The sequence below is a fragment of the Echinops telfairi genome, unplaced genomic scaffold (assembly GCF_000313985.2).
Source record: "Echinops telfairi isolate 266 unplaced genomic scaffold, ASM31398v2 ScPeMD7_70;HRSCAF=299, whole genome shotgun sequence".
NCBI lineage: Eukaryota > Metazoa > Chordata > Mammalia > Afrosoricida > Tenrecidae > Echinops > Echinops telfairi.
The window spans coordinates 60,188,882-60,206,490 of record NW_022103968.1 but is presented as its reverse complement, the minus strand read 5'-3'; the positions used below and the strand labels follow the sequence as shown (position 1 = coordinate 60,206,490).

Below are 17,609 nucleotides of genomic sequence, written 5' to 3'. Positions count from 1 at the left end.
GGGGCTTAAGTGGAGAGGAAATGTTTTGAAAATGATGAGGGCAATGAATGTACAAATGTGCTTTACACAGTTGATGTGTGTATGGATTGTGATAAGAGTTGTATGAGCCCCTAATAAAATGATTAGAAAAAAAAGACACAAAATAGCAACAATAATGTATAATTGATCAAATATTCAAGAGGGTGGATGGTTGAGGATGGATGGGGAAAAAAGAAGAGCTAATAATGGCTCAAGTAGAAAGGATATGTTTTAGAAATGTTGATGGCAACATATGTACACATGTGCTTAATACAATTGAGCTATGGATTGTCATAAGATTTTAAGCTGTCCCCAACAAAATGAGTACTAAAAATAAATAATTACTTAAAAAAACAAAAGTTTATCTTTGTTGTATACAAGAAATGTATCGCATTTATAATTTACCTCAGCAGAATCAATAAACATCTACCAAAAAAAAAAAAAAGACAAGTCCATCATAGCTTGAATATGAAGAAGGCAAAAAAAATCATGTCTACAAGGTGAGCCAGAACTGAAGTCGGTGGTGACTGGTGGCAATGGCTTACTGAAGGAAGCAAGAGGGAGAAGAAGCCATACCACTGAACACTTACTCTGATAGGTGCAGGTGCAGGTGGGTGGATCAGCATCGTTTGGTGAGGACCCCTGTTCTTTTGGGGGAGGAGTAAAGGAGTTCAAGGCATCATCATGAAAACTTTTCTGTGTGTTCTGTCCTGGAGAAAATGTGGATGTTCCAGTACTAAAGGAGTAGACATCCTCTTCCATTTTGGTTGAAACCACTACATGTCCACCTGAACTTACTGCATTTACATTCCTGAGAATTTGTGCTGGGTCAGATAGAGGTCTCTCATGAGAGATGCCAGGCAACGTCAGCAGCCTCTCATGCACCAGGTGCTCTTTAGTATCCTGCTGATGCTGTGTTTGGTCCTTGCCAGCCATGAAGTGAGCAAATGGGTTAAGTGTCAAGGGGGGCTGGGGCAACGGATGAGTTTTCTGATTAGCAATCCCTGTTGATGGTACCTGAGAACTGGAACCTTTGTCTATAAACACCTGCCCTGTTTTGAACGGGGATAGAAAGGATGAATCCAAAGGTTCGAACTTGATTAACTTTTCCTGTGCTATTTGAGGATGATATCTCTCAATCTTTATCTGAGTGATGGGAGAGAATAATTTGTTATGCTGTCTTGTAGAATTTGTTTGAATTTGTGGCTCAGATACTTTCTGTTGGGGAGAAATTGTTCCCATCTGAATCGGAAATCGATGTGGGCCCACATGTCCATATCTTTGAAATTTAGATCCCATCCAAATGCCATGTAACTTTAGATACTCAGATGATAGCTGTTCCTGCCTCTTCCGGTCACTGCCTACGCTAGGTGTGACTGCAGGCCTCTTTTTTCGTTGATCACTCGGGGGGTTGGCTTTCTTTTTCTGAGCTTGTCTCTTCTGCTTTGTTAAGGATGATCCATGATTATTCTGAACATTTGAGCGTGGCTTCTTTTTTATTATGCCCTTTTCCTGACTACATTTTTGCTGTGCATTACATGCAGAAAGGCTCGTTGATATACTTTTACATTTTTTGTCCTCTGGTTTTATAAAATTAAATTCAATTCTTGAGGCTAATTGTGTTAACTGTGCTGCAACATCTTCCTCTATTTGACTATGAACCGCATCCTGACCTGACAGATCGAGGTCCATCTTATTACTGCTGTGCACTAATTGAAGAGAGCCTCCCAATTTACTACTTCTTGGTGGGATCTGATGCAAACCCTTAGAATGATTGTCAAGCGGACTTCTACCACGGGCAACATTTTTGTTGATGTTCATTTTAGATGAATTTGATTTAAGCAGAGGTACTAAGCTCGTGAGTTTTGAATATACCTGTGCCTTAGTGGATCCTCGATTAGTAGCTAGGCTGTTGTTTGGATTGGCAATGTTATTTTGACCATTGAACACCACCATATTGCATGAATTTTGTTTTTCCAAAGATGGAGAATGGTGTAAGATTTGTGGCTCAGCTTGAGAGTTTGGGTCTTGGAGGTCTTTGCGAACAGAGCAAAGGAAAGCTTTACAGGTGTTAAGCAAGCTAGCAGTTCTCTGGCCCGTTTCTTCATCCTTCACTGACTTTGATGGTGAGGAATTCTCTGATGGCGCTTCTGAAAGTTGAGTCAGGGCCTCTATGGCCACCATCTGCTCCGCTGTTAACATTCTCTCTCTCATTAGGGATAAAAGAGTCGGCTGAACAGGAGACCCATCCTTTGGTTCTTTAATTGGTATACTCTCGGGAGTTTTTGGCTGTTCACTTTTATTATACAGACCATGCTGACTTTTAAGATTCAAGCGTGTGGGATCTAGAACGGACTTGTCGTTAAAGCCAGGTTTCTGGAAGACTAAGCCATTACTTCCTGCGCTGAGATGCGCACAGCTCTGGCTGGTGGCTATGGAGCACGCGACATTGTTAGGGTTTGCGGTGTCTTTCAGATATTTGTAGGAATTGTTTTCAAGTGCCTTGCCAAATTCAATATTAATTTTTTTAAATGGCACATTTGTTTCAAGTGGTAGGTAGTGTACATTTTTTATGCCGTTTCTTACAGTTTGTGATAGTAGCTTTTGAGGTTCAAGGTCACTAAGCGGGGCTTTTTTCTTGTCATCTTCGGTGTTTTTCACTTTTTCAGCTCCTGTGACAGGAGCAGTGAAATCTCCTTTGACGTGATCACTTAAATGTGTTCTCCTGTTTTGTGTCCATTTTTCCACTTCAATGCCTGTCATGCTCTCCTCCGTTCTGGTTACATTGTCAAGGGGATATGGGTTCAACTCCAATCTTTGTTCTTCCCCATGGCCACAGTTACTGTGTTCCATGGATTCTGACTTGGGGCCATTTACTAGTTTGTTGTCAAATTGTGCCTGTAAAATAAACATAAACAGTACTTTCATTCCTGAATGTTGAAGGTCTGAGAGACAACCACAGGAATGGCAGAACTGAAAAGTGAAGTCCCTGTGGATACAATGTAAAAGGGCAGTAACTAAAAATATCAAATATATGAACATGACTCAATGATATACTCAGACTATTTCTCAAAACATAGTAAAATCAAATTCTTTCTCATTTCTAATCATAGCACATGAACATCGGTATGTTCAAGTTCTTCAAAAATTATTTGTTAAAAAAACAACAAAAAACCAAAAAAATTATTAAAATTTGTCAGCATTATGTGCAATTTTATAATGTATATATTTCAAAAATTCTAAACATATAGCTGAAACAATGGTCACCTTGTTTTCAAAGAAAAAAGCTTATTAAGAGATTCTTGATAAGAAAATGCAATAAGATATTTAAATATTCAATATAGGCCAAAGCACCACACTAATCTAATAAAATAATAATAATAAAACAATTTACTAGATAAGCTCTTGTTTATACATAGTAGGACATTTAGCAGTTTTAAAAATAATGAGAAAAGGGGAAAGATTTGTCCTTAACTCATACAACTAAAACCTTCAGTCAGATTAACAATTGAAGTATTCTGCCACATAACTACAAAATCTAAATGGGGAAAATATACCTGAGAGGAAAAAGTATTGTCATGTATAAAAAAAATACATTTTAGTCTTTGTATAGTTAAATAAACTCAATAGGGAAAAAATACGGTTTCAAAAATACTGATCACAATTCATTATTCCCAGTAACAAACAGTTTTATGAGGAGGTAGGAGTTTTGTTTACTCTATTTTGAGACATGTAAAAATAAGACGAAGCTATTTCATTAAAGTAGTTCCGTAAGAATCTTTTGATTCATGTTTGACTATGTACAGAATCATATGCAAGATAATATAAAAGATATAATGAGGAGTTGATACCAAAGTCTCAAATAGAAAGAAAAAACTATTTTTTTTAGAAAGAAGACATTTTTGTACAAATGTGCTTGACAATATATGTATACAGGGATTGTTATAAGAGCTATATGTAAGTGCCCCCAATTGAAAGACTGGGTCAAAAGGATAGTGAGAAAAAGATAGGAAACAAGCCACTTAAGTGTCAAATGATGCTCAACTTTACCAAAACCTGGATCACTATGAGTTCGTTTTTTATGGTTTAGGTTATTCACATTGAAAAATACTGAGAAAGATGTCCACAACATCATTAACAGAACAGTAGGCGATGCCTCAACTCTTTAGCATTTAAAGCAAACAGTAGTCTGCATGGTGGAAAAAAAAATCTGGAAGGATATACCTAAAATGTTAATAGTAATTGTCTTCTCTGGAAATGGAATTGGGGTTGGATGGGCATTGTTTTTTTAACATGATGTTCTTTTTATATATATGCATAAGTAAGTAACCACAAAACCCAACCCAACCCACTGTCTAGGAGTAGATTCTGATTGATACTACTCCATACGGACTTTCTGATGCTGTAATTTTTCCTGGGAGCTCATAGTCTCAACTTTCTCTCACAAAGCATCTGGTAGTCAATCGCTTACCCAGCATTCTCACTCACTGGGTCTTTATACAACTATACTTTAATGTATACACTCCTCTGTCACTGTAAAGTATACATTCCTCTGCAGAAAGGATCTTGCGGTCCCCTTAAAGCAGTGGTTCTCAACCATCCTGATGCCCAGACAGTTCTTCATGTTGTGGTGACCCCCCAACCATAAAATTGTTTTCGTTGCTACTTCATACCTGTAATTTTGCTACTGTTCTGAATTGTCATGTAAATATCTGATACGCAGGATGTATTTTGAATGTTACAAATTGGACATAATTAAAGCATAGTGATTCATCACAAAATATGTAATTATAGATTGTGAAGTATTTCTTTCTAATAACAAATAAATGAAATTTTGTCTTAAAGCATGGTGAGCATGGGTAATAGTCTTCATGCCCGGTACACTCGTATGTGGGTGTATCTGCACGTGGGTGGACCTGCCTGGAGACCATCGGAAATAGGTGTTCCGATGGTTTTAGGCGACCCCTGTGAAAGGGTTGTTCACCCCCTTACGGGGTCGCTACCCATAGGTTGAGAACCGCTGACTTAAAGATTTGTGTACTGAAAGAATATTTTCATAAGACATTCGCGCTAACTGGTTTCATTAGCTAGCATAAATAAAGGAATAGACATTCTGATATAGCCCAACATGCCTTTTATAATTCTGGGTCTCTTTAAATTCTGGGACGACTAAAATTTGACCCTAACATATTATCAACTACTAATACCACACTCTTTAAGAATAGAACACCTAGGGGGGGAGGGGAAGAAACGGGGAGCGGATATCAGGGGCTCAAGTGGGAAGAGAATGCTTTGAAAACGATGATGGCGGCATATGTGCAAATGTGCTCGACACACTGGATGATGTATGGGTTGTGATAAGGGATGTAAGAGCCCCCAATAGAAGTATTTTTAAAAAAAACCTTCAAGCACTAGATTTCTGTAGAGCTAGTGAGCTTTTTCCTTTTTGTACCTTAAGAAATCACCACTTTGATTGAACTATTGAATTATAAGTTATATGGACTGTGTCTTAATAAACCTATGTGTGTATTACACATACACACATGTACACACACACACACACACACATATATATAGAGAGAGAAATCACCGAACTCTTGCAAATACATTTCACTAAAGCATGGGAGGGGTATGCACTCATGTACAGTGAACCCTCGTTTATCGCGGTTAATCGGTTCTAGACCCTACCGTGATAAATGAAATTCCGCGAAGTAGGATTCCTTATTTGTAAATCAAATATTTTCGTAGTTAGAGCATAGAGGACATGAAAAAACACCCTTTAGTCACCATTACACTCGCATTACCCAATTTATTAAACGAAAAAGGGAAAATACAGTAAAACATTTTGGACGTTACAATTATCATTTATTATATTATTTATGGCATCTAGTTTACAGTATTACATATTTCACATACAGTATTATGATACATAGTTCTTACAAATACTGTAATCAATAGCCTATGAAATGACTTAAGGGATGTACTCTACAGGTGGGTCGCCGTCTTTTTCCTCCGAAGGAGCGGGTATAGGCAGTGGGTGCTGTTACGCAAAAACCGCGATAGAGTGAAGCCGCGGAAGTCGAAGCGCGAAGTGGCGAGGGTTCACTGTATTGAAGAGTGCCAAGTAACCTTAGCTAAGAAAATACCTGCTCTTGTGTAACACCTCATTCAGATGGAAACTGAGTGACCAGTGTAAATAGATTCGTGGGTTATGGGGAAAAGGAAAAAAATCCAAGTTCGGCTGATCAAAAGTGAATCAACTGATAGGAAATTGAAAGTAAAGTGATATTTTGTTAATGAGGCAAACTCTCAAAAAAAGTGAAATTTTAAGTTGTACAACATGAAAAAACATAATATAAATTGATTATATAAACATATAATTGTAATACAAAAATTGTTGAATTGGTTTGTGCTGGTTTGTATATTCTCAGCAACAAAAGCAAATAAAGTAGTTTAAAAAATGAAATACTCAATAAGGTTGCAATTCTGAAATAGTGAAGCATCAGCATGGATAAGTGAAATGGCTCGTGTCATAAAGAAGCATGATGCAGCTAAATAATGTGTGTGCACATACTTTGAATAGAAACAAACCTAACTGCTATTAGTAGTTAATCCTGGAGACAGTTGGGATAAGAGGACAATACTCATGTGACTGAACCTAAACTTGAGGTTCCTGCCTTGTAAAATAATTATCCATCAGTGATGTGATGAGCATTATACAAAATAAATCTAAAATTATCAGCAAATGAGAACTAATTATCAACGAAATAGAACAGTAGCACAAGCTTATCAGTTCAAAACCACCAGCCACTTTGCAGGAAAAAGATGAGGCTGGCTACTCAGGTAAAGATTTACTACTTAGGAAATGCTATATAGGATCATTATGAATTAGAATTGATTATAATGCAAAGAATATTAGTGATATTACATGAGATAAATATTTAAAATAACATGCCTAAGAGAATGGCAAATATAGAAATGTTTAATTGGTTTGTTTGGTAAAACTGAGAGGACACAGAAACTATCAAACAATGCTGGTGGGATGCAAGACTCAATTTACTGAGGGTAATTTGGCAGTGTAGTATTTGTAAAAAATTTTTAAGGGAGGGAAGGGTAAAAATGAGGAGCTGATACCAAGGGCTCAAGTAGAAAGAAAAAAATTATAAATGCAATTTACATTTCAATATAGCAATCCTGTTTTGGGGGCTTTATCTACAGGTATGCCTGTACAGCATGATACGTGGTATTAGTGATAATACCCAAATGACTATCTGTAAAAACCTTTCCATTGTTAGTAGATAATCAAATACTGTACTCTGTAAACTAACACGTGATTTGTAATGGATTAAATGGAATGTGATATGTTGTATAAACTTTCACTTTAAAATATTTTAAAAATCAAACAAAAACTACTGGCCTAGACAATTACATTAGTAAAAGAAAAAAATTAAATGTTCACATTTGTTTACTTATAAATGAATAAGCTAAAGAACTTGTATATAGAATGCATTCTGAAAAAAAAAAAAAAAAAAGAAGCAAACCCACTACCATCTAGTTAATTCCAACTCCTAGCAAACTTACATAGAGCTATCAATAAGTGTTTACTCCAGTAGACAAGGTCATCTTTCTTACTCAGAATGGCTGGGATGACCCCAACACTTAACCCACAGTGCTAGCGGGAAATAATATATATCCATGTACACAGAGAAATCAGTATAAATGATGAGTACAATGAAGGTGGAGGCAACATTTAACAAAGAGAAAGAGACTAAGGCATTTGGTAATTAGACTCACATTTTATCCACTATTGCTTTGATTTTAAAAATATTACCTTAAAAACTAGTCCAAACCTGAGACAAGAACTTGCTACACCTAAAATAAAGGTTCCGAATAGCATATAAAAAAAAACTGTAGAACAAAACTCAAATTCCTTAAAAAGATCAAATCTTTTTTTTTCTTTTAATCATTTTATTAGGGGCTCATACAACTCTCATCACAATCCATAGACACATCAATTGTGTAAAGCGCATTCATTGTCCTCATCACTCAAAACATTTCCTCTCCACTTAAACCCCTGACATTAGGTCCTCATTTTACCCCTCCCTCCCCACTCCCCACTCCCTATGCGCCCTTGATAGTTTATAAATTGTTATTTTGTCATATCTTGCCCTGTGTGATATCTCCCTTCACCAAAAAGACCAAATCTTGAGAAGCCAAATTTATGAATCAAATTTACTCTTTAATGGAATTTACCTGTCTAACCTTTGAACCAAAATAAACAATGAACTGTCAAAGTCCAAAAGGTCAATATGTACATAAAAACAATGGTAAGATAAGAGGATAAGACTGGAGGGTGGGGGATTTAGATTCATGGACACATTTAAAATATGTGACCTGGAACAATTTTTATAAAACTAATTAACCAAACAAAAAACCAATTGCCCAGCCAACTTGCCTACTCAATGCAATGATATAGCATCGAGTTGAACTGCCTCTTTGGGTTCTGAAATGAAATCTTTTTTCTTTTCCTGAGATTAATTCTTTACAAGAGCTGATCAATATCAATGTTTAACCTAGTGCCATAAAGTTTTTTCACAAATTGCAAAATGGAAACTGAATTTGAAGAGTGAAGTATAATTAAAAAGTACTAATTTTTTTTAAAAAGAATGCAGAGAAATCCACTTAAAACCTTATGCATTACTGGCAAAAGTGCATATAACTTGGCAATTATTCAGAGAGCTGGGAATTGAATTATCTTAAGATCTAGAGATCATTATAAACCCCAAACACTTGAAAAGTTGCACTCCAGCAGGTAAAGACCACCGTTTATTGTAGCCTTGTTCACAGAAGCCACAAAGGTAGAAACAGTTCCAGTATCTTGGACAAATCCTTGTGATAGATGAATACAATGGAAAGCAATTACAAAACCCTGACACCTGATAGCAAGTAAATGAATCTCAACCACTAATTGTACTAAGATTTTTTTTCCTGTCCAACAGAGTAGCTGATTCAGAATTTAGTTGTTTTTGGTCTCCAGTTTTGAATCATTTTACTGGGGGGCTCACGCACCTCCGGAAGGCCAGGTGTTCAAAACCACTGGCCCAGCACAGAGGGAGAAAGTTACTGTCTTGGAAATTCACAGGGCAGTTCTACCCTCTCCTTTAGGGTCAAGACTCGATGGCAATGAATTTGGTTTTGAAAATTCTGTGCCCTTTCAATCTGCCTATATACACCAAGTGTGGGATTCAAAAACAACAGCATGTTTAATCTAGAATCTGGGGGTCCCCATCTGTTCTACTTTGGGCATCTGGTAGTGCTGTCACATAAGCATCGCATGGCAAACTATAAAGTCAGTGGTTCAAACCCACCACCAGCTCCAAAGACGAGGAAGGCAATGTGTTCTCATAAAGATTTAGACTCAGAAAACCTATAGAGGGTCGCAAAGAGTTGGAATAGATTTGGAACAAGTGGGCTTGGGGTTGCGTTTGTATGGCCTTACCTTGGAAACTCTCGGGTTTTTGGCTCTTCGAAACCTGGGCCTGCTAGGAGACATGGCTGAAAACTCCCAAGTTTACCAAGTCTCCCAGGGATGGAAGCAGCTTCATTTCTTTTCAACATTGATTCTCCATTACCCAATATATATCAAAAAGTCCCACCCACTTTTACAGCAGCAGACAGCTCAAAAGCTTCCCAATTGTCTCCAATAGATGGAAACTTCTTTTCTATACTACTTCTTTAGGGAACACAAAACAAAAACCCCACCCATTTTTGGCCAGAGGGCTATAGAACTTCCATCAAATACTTTAGCTTTGGGGTGGGGTCATGTACTATTTGTCCTTCAACAGACAATACCACCCTGATTATTCCAGTCTCAAATCCACAGTTCAGAATAACTGTCTGCCATTTATTTAAATGGCGTATAGTGGAGCAGTTTTTCAAATCAAAAGGTCAGTAGTAGTCTGAACCCACTTTCTGCTTAAAGATTTATAGCTTTGGAAAATCCTATGGGACAGTTGTACTCTGTTATTGGACTACTGCTTTGGAATTGACTGGAAGGGCAGTTGGTATTGTGTTATTTACTACTTATGAGGCAGTATTACATGGAGCCCTAGTGGCAGACAGGGTATTGAGCTAAGCTACTAATGAAAAAGTCATTGGTTCTAAACCACCAACCTCTCCTTGGGAGCAAGATGAAGCTTTCTGCTTCTGTAAAGATTTACAGCCTTGACAGCAGTTCTATCCTGCCTTCCAGGGTCATTGTAGTCAAAATCCAGCTGGTGGCACTGAGTTCAGTTTTTGGCTACGATACTTGTAAGCACTTCATAGGAAATATCCAATATGCTTTCACTAAGATAAATAGCATTTATATTTATATTCTTCTGTTAATGAAAGCTCTGATATGTTTTAAATTAATTTATATCAATAATCACAAACACTGGAGGTGGGGTGGGGAGCAGCTGGTACCAAGGGCTCAAATAGAAAGTAAATATTTAGTAAGGATGCTGGTAATACATGTACACATATGTTTGATACAACTGATGTATGGAATGTTATAAGAGCTGTAAGAGCCCTCAATAAAAAGATTTAAAAAAACAGTAATCACAGAGACTGATTTCTGACCTCCAAACCCCATGTGTTTAACTTCTAGGCAGTGTTCTTCAAGCAAAAATGGAGCTGCAATCAGTATTTGAGTGAATATTTTTAGTTACTAATACTTACTAAGAAAACACAACACAATTCCTTAGCTTCTTCGATTTTGAGAATTGCTGGATGGAAGCAGCAATCTTCCATCTGAAGATAAGTCTATCTGAATCCACCTAACAAACAAACCAAATACCAATGTGGGCCAAATTGTGTAAAACGTCTCTGTCACCATACCAGCCTCATCTCCAGTGTGGCTTGGTGGCCCTGTAGAGTAAATGCAGGATCTCGAACCTTTAGGTGCAAACACATCAGCCACTCAGTGGGAGGGGAGTTAAACTAACTACTTAAGATGTACAGCTTCAGGAGCCCTACACATAAGGTTCACTGCCACTCAGAATTGACGTGATGGCAGTAGGTTTGTTTGGTCTTAAGTGGCCTTGTATTTGCTACTTAACACAAGATCATTCAAGGTTTTCCCATCCCATCTCCCCAGAAACCACTTAGTCATCTCCACTGAAAAAAGGTGACCTGTTTAATCACACTTTCTTTAACCACCCCCCATGCTTACCCAGATAAAAGGGACATGCCTCTCTTTATAATCTCTGTATAGATTTAAAGGGGTCTTGGAGGCATAGTAAGTAACAAAACAAAATAACAGAAGTTCTTAACAAAAATGGAACTCCTATTCAACAGTTCAAAACCACCAGCTGTTCCAATCGGTAAAGACAGGCTCTACGTTCCAGAGATTTACAGCCCTGGAAACTCAATGGCTCTCAATGGACTTGATGGCAGGAAGTTTGGGGAGGCCACATTTGTGTCTTCTTAACTAATGGCCCTTATTTGTTTGAAAGGTCACCTGGCCATCCTGGACTATAGATCTGTGTGGCTTGTCTCCAAAGAAAAGGAATACAAGAAAAAAGAAAAATGTTCTAAAACTGGCTGGTAATAATGATTGCACAACTCTTTTTGATGTGACCACTCTATAATATTTGGATTATATCCCACTAAAACTTTATCTTTGAAATGTCTTATTTTGGGAATAACTGAGGAAATAATATGAACTGGATATTAGGTGATAATGGATTATTGAAATAATAATTGAGTATACTGTTCTTATTGTTAGAGTTTCAACCTCAAGGATAAAGTGCACAATTTAACAAGGGCCACCCAACCTAAAGATAATTCTCTAACTGAATGAATGAGTATATTACTTTTTATCGTATTAGTCCCTTCACTAAATGTTGTGAAACTCTCATATAAAAAGATGGAATGTTTAAGAACACATTAAGACACACAGTGAATAGAAAAGAGAACACAGGTCACCCATGGTGATGCATCTGGGGGATTTCCAATTCTCTTTGTACTCAATTGGCAACTACTAAAAAGCCTCAAAGATCGGAGCATCACTAGAAACCGCCTTTCCTCAGCGACCAGCACTCAGTTGGCCAGCCTGAGGAGAAACCAGGATGAGGACGTGGAAACCGAGTGATGAAGCTAAAATGTCGCACACATATAAACTGTCTTCGAACTTCAGCAGCCAATCGTTACATTCCCATCATGAATTAAGTTTTGATCCTCTTTTTCTCCACCTTTTATTTCAACAAATCATAACAAAAACGGAAATTTCTCCTTTCCCTTTTCGTTAAAAATAATTTAAAGCTTCCAGATTTAGACACCAATTTAAGAAGAAAATGAATGTAAAAAAATATAAGTAAGAATGCTTATTGAGATTGAACTCGAGTTGGAAGAGGCGAGTCCAGTCTCAAAACGGAGGTAAAACCGCCGCCCGGTCACCCCCAGGCGACTCCGGTCACCACCGCCACCCGGGGAGGGTCATGATCCAAAGGAGTCGAGCAGCTGCGGAAACTGTTGATTGGTGGGTGGCCTGAGCTTTGAAACCACAGACGATAGTTGAAGAAAACATTTTGAGAAATGGGGCACACTCACAGATGGTGTGGTGATGAGAGACCCCCAAACAAAACGCTCCAGGGCTTTGGTTTTGTGACTTAACTCCTGTGTTGAAGAGGTGGGTGCAGCAATGTGTGCATGGCCACACCAGGTTGATGGGCGTGTAGTGGAACCAAAGAGAGCTGTTTCAAGAGAGGATTCGATGAAGCCTGGTGCCCATTTAACAGTGAAGAAAATGCTTGTTGGTGGTATAAAAGACAACACAGAAGAATATAACTTGAGAGACTACTTGGAAAAGTGTGGCAAGATTGAAACCACAGAAGTCCTGGAGGACAGGCAGAGTGGGGAAAAGAGAGGATTTGCCTTTGCAAATTTTGATGATCATGATACAGTTGATAAAATTGTTGTTCACAAATACCACACTATTAATGGGCATAATTGTGAAGTAAAAAGGGCTTTTTCAAAACAAGAGATGCAGTCTGCTGCATCACAGAGAGGTTGTGGAGGTGGATCTGGCAACTTAATGGGTTGCGGAGGGAACTTTGGCCGTGGTGGGAACTTTGGTGGAAGAGGAGGCTATGGTGGTGGAGGTGGCAGCAGCAGAGGTAGTTATGGAGGAGGTGATGGTGGTGATAATAGCTTTGGAGGTGATGGTGACAACTATGGCGGAGGTCCCGGTTATAGCAGTAGAGGGGGCTGTGGTGGTGGAGGACCAGGATATGGAAACCAAGGTGGTGGCTATGGTGGAGGTGGAGGATATGATGTTACATGAGGTTACAATGAGGGAGGACATTTTGGCGGTGGTAACTATGGTGGTGGTGGGAACTATAATGACTTTGGAAATTACAGTGGACAACAGCAATCAAATTATGGACCCATGAAAGGGGGGTGGTTTGGTGGAAGACGCTCTGGCAGTCCTTACGGTGGTGGTTATGGATGTGGTGGTGGAAGTGGTGGATATGGTCGCAGAGGGCTCTAACATTTCAGAAGACAAGAGCTACAGTTCTTAGCAGGAGAGAGAGCGAGGTGCTGTCGGGAAAGCTGCAGGTTACCCTGAGACAGTCGTCCCAAATGCATCAGAGGAACAGTAAAATCTGCCACAGAGGAGCGATGATCCATAGTCAGAAAAGTTACTGCAGCTTCAACAGGAAACCCTTCTTGTTCAGGACTATCATAGCCACAGTTTGCAAAAGTGCACTCTTGATTAATGCAATGGAGTGTCAATTAGATGTACATTCCTGAGGTCTTTTATCTGTTGTAGCTTTGTCTTTGACTTTTCATTACATCAGGTATATTGCCCTGTAAATTGCGGTAGTGGTACCAGGAATAAAAAATTAAGGAATTTTTAACTTTTCAAAAAAAAAAAATTCTTATTGAAATCTGCTTTGGCTCTATTGTAACAGGAGAAACTTCAAAACAGCACAGCACTGGGATAAGTAAAGATATAATCAATAAGGGGATTCTATGTGGCCATAAAAATCCATGAACCGCCAAAACAGCTAGTTTATCATGGACCCTTCTGTGTGTGCAAGTGAAAGGAAATAATCCATTACCGATAATCTGATAATAATTATAAGTCGATGCTGATAATCATCAAATGATTTATTTGGTTATTATAAAGAGGTAGAATGCCAGAAGAAAACAGGACTTTTGATTTTTTGTACATTGCTCATTTTAACAAAAACTCTAAGTGCATTTGAAAAATGAAAATTAAATCGGGGGATAGGGAATGTAGGAAGAGATACCTTGTTCCACTTATAGTAAATAAAAATTAAAGTAATGCAATCATCTTTAAATGTCACGATGACAACAAATAGGTATTGATAATTATCTAGGTTGTTCTTGGTTCAAATTTAAAATTTCAGAGGGAAATAAGTATCAAAATTAAAATGTGGACACATTTGCCAGCCTTTGACTTTTAATTTCATTTGACTTAGGGTTTTGGGTTTTATTTTTAGAAACTCAGGGTCATTTCTTTTAGTTGATGGTGATTACATGGACACTTGTTGTCCTGTCTTTACTTCTCCTGGGTGGCCCTGTTGGTGTAGTGGTTACGTACCAAGCTGCAATCTGCATGGTCGTGTAAGGCAGCAGTGACGCCATGACAGGCCGAGCCTCTTAAAATAGGCCTAAGTTCCGTTTTTCCAGCTTTAAGTTTTGTTTCTCTAACAGCCTTGAGTTTCGTTTGTCTAAAGTCACCCTTTCCCCTGAAATGACGCTGACCACACAATAACACTGACCGCACCTGGAAAGTTCTGAGTGACCACAATTGGAACATCCTGAAAGTGGAGCCAGTCAACCAAAAAGACCTGCACAACCAATTGTCTCCGGATGAAGCCATTGAACTATGGGAGAGTGAGGGGGATAGTTTCACCCAGCTTATGTGACCTGTAAAAAGTATAAAAACTTGGCTTGTGCCCCAGGCTGGGGTCCTCGTCTCGGAGGGGGCCACTGTGTTGGTGCTCTGGGACTTGGACCCTAGCTCGAGCTAGTCCATAAACTCCTTTGTTGTTTGCAGCCTCGGTGACTCTGCCTCTCTGTTCCTGGGCCAAGGGAAAGGCGGCAGTAAGTCGGACAGTTCAAAACCAGCAACAGCTCTCCTCTGGTAAACAGGTACAGTCTAAAACTCACAGGAGGGCGTTTGGGGTCTTAAAAATTCACAAGGGAAATTTGGTTCTGTCACAAAGAGTTGTTATGAGTCAAAATTGACTCAGGAGAACTGAGTTTGGTTTTTGTTGTTATTGTTGTAATGATAATAAGAATGGTAATGGCATGTTTCTTGCTACTTTTGTCCTTCTTTTCCTTACAAATGTAAAAAATATGCACTAATTTTACTGATAATTTTTTTGTCTCTAAGTAATACTAAATTCTATACTTTTAACGTATCAAAATATTAAAAACTACAGGGCTCAAGTAATAAGAAAATGTTTTGAAAATGATGGTGTCAACATATGTACAAATGTGCTTGACACAATGGATGAATGTATGGGTTGTGATAAGAGCTGTAAGAACCCCCCCAAAAAATGATTAAAAATTTTAAAAATACATCAACACATTGATAAGTACATTGACCCACGAAGAAATATAAATTAAAATTAAAATAGTCAAGTAACAAAAAATAATATATCCTGACCCATTTGTAAAATAATAAACGCTATTATAAACGCACAAAACATAAAACAAAGGTATGTTACTATGGAGGTGTGAAAACTTTTGTTTGCTGTATCAAAGGTGTCTAAAATGTTTTGTGGGAAACAGAAGGATTTCCCTCAAGCTGTCTCCCCCAAATATATGCCAGACTTAGCTGCTTGTGAATGACTATACACTTGGAGGTCATCAGGAGTAGATTAGGGGTCATTCTCCCTAAGAGCTATCAAACATTTGGAGCAAGCAGACACCACTGTTTATACACAACAAGTAGGGCCCACACCCTTCTTATAAGGATAGTAGTTGTCTGTTTCCTTGTAGGAGACACCAGAGGTCAAACCCTCCCAAGGATGACCAAGGTTAGGCCGCCATCATGAATCTAGGGTCCGACCATCTTGTCACATGTATACCCCTAGACCTTCCCATTCCTATGGGCACACCCCTAGCTCATCCCCTTCCTGTTACGCTTATGCCTATCATACATCCCCTTCCTACAATGTGTTTGCCTATTGTACTGCCCCTTCCTGTGACGTGTGATTTTATAATTATGTCCCCTAAAGTGATAGAACACTTGGTGAGCAATAAAGAAGGAGCTCACTCCAGCTCTGGGGGCCCGGAAGCTCTCCCCGGTTCCCAGGACTCAGGCTCTCTCCCGCTCCCTGGGGCCTGGGAGGCTCCCAGGTTCTTGGTCCCTGAGACTGCTCCTGCTCTCGTGGCTGGGATCTCCCCTCGAGGACCACCAAGAGGGGCTGAGGTGAGCAATGCTACCATGAATTGTGTCTGACTCCATTTATTCCAATCTCTCCTCTAACTCTCATGCTCTCTATGACTTTACTATAATCTTTACTTATTATCGCTGTACAATTGTACCTTCCGGACCAGTGATGATTTGTGGGGGACCCCTCCCCTGAACCCCACAGTGTTTAGTTAATTTTTTAATGAGCTGAAACAATTTTATAATGAACATTATTTTTTATAATCAGGAAAAACACAGATTTTGGAAAAAAAAAATGCTTTTTAAAAAAACTATATGTCCTTAATGAAATTATCACATAAGAACTATTATCAAGTATGTAGTTTTATTGGCTTTTCATGCAGAGAAATTTCTTCTTGGGGTTTGGAAGAAGATGAAATAGAAGATGATGATACAATATTGTAATCATAATAGATTCTATAGTTTGGCAATATTCCATTTCTAAAATTAACTGGTTAAGATTGCCCAACTTGCAATAATTTTTAATTAGACAAATGTTTTGTTCACACTTTGGTATACAGATTTCAGAACTTTAAAATCAATAATAAAAACACTGGAGCTGATTGTGATTGAACAGCTCAATTGGGGGCAACCAACCATGAGTGGAAGGAATGCTCTAGGATGGATGTGGTGGTGATTGTACAATTTCCTCTAGAGTGTGAATGATTGAACTATGATGTGTAAATTAACAAAACTAATGAAAAAATAAATACATAATAAAAAAGAAAAAAGCAATATAAAAGCATGTGCCAAAACTTCTATAGTATATCAAGATTCCACTATATTTTAATTCTATTGTCCCATGAACTTTTTGAAGCCTCCACACATATGCTTACATATGCAACAAAAAGGGTATGCGGGAATATTAATTGTTTAAATTAGTTCATAATGGTAAGCAGGGGAAATGGAATGTCTGCAGTAAACAAATTCATAATGAAATTAAAATACTTAGAAGTAAATGTCCATTAGTTCATCTATTTTGACTTACATTTTGCGGAATATAACACCAGAATATACATTGGCACAACTATTTCGTATCATAAACAAAACACAGAATCTTAAAAGAAAAAGCTTATAACCGTAGTGAAGAGAACTTTCCCTCAAAGAACTTTTCCCCAAGACCCTTAGTATTTGTTAG

The 17,609-nt window shown here is 38.2% G+C and overlaps 1 protein-coding gene and 1 pseudogene across 1 annotated transcript in view; one reads left to right on the top strand and one right to left on the bottom strand.

Moving 5' to 3' along the window:
* The window catches only part of TET1 (tet methylcytosine dioxygenase 1), a 118,589-nt gene that overhangs the window by 37,219 nt on the left and 63,761 nt on the right, over window positions 1-17,609 (bottom strand). The window contains exon 3 of the mRNA XM_045291477.1: window positions 609-2,916. Coding sequence (XP_045147412.1) covers window positions 609-2,916 — 2,308 coding nt within the window. The remainder of the gene's footprint in view (window positions 1-608; window positions 2,917-17,609) is intronic.
* Window positions 4,874-13,549, top strand: LOC105978439 (annotated as a pseudogene).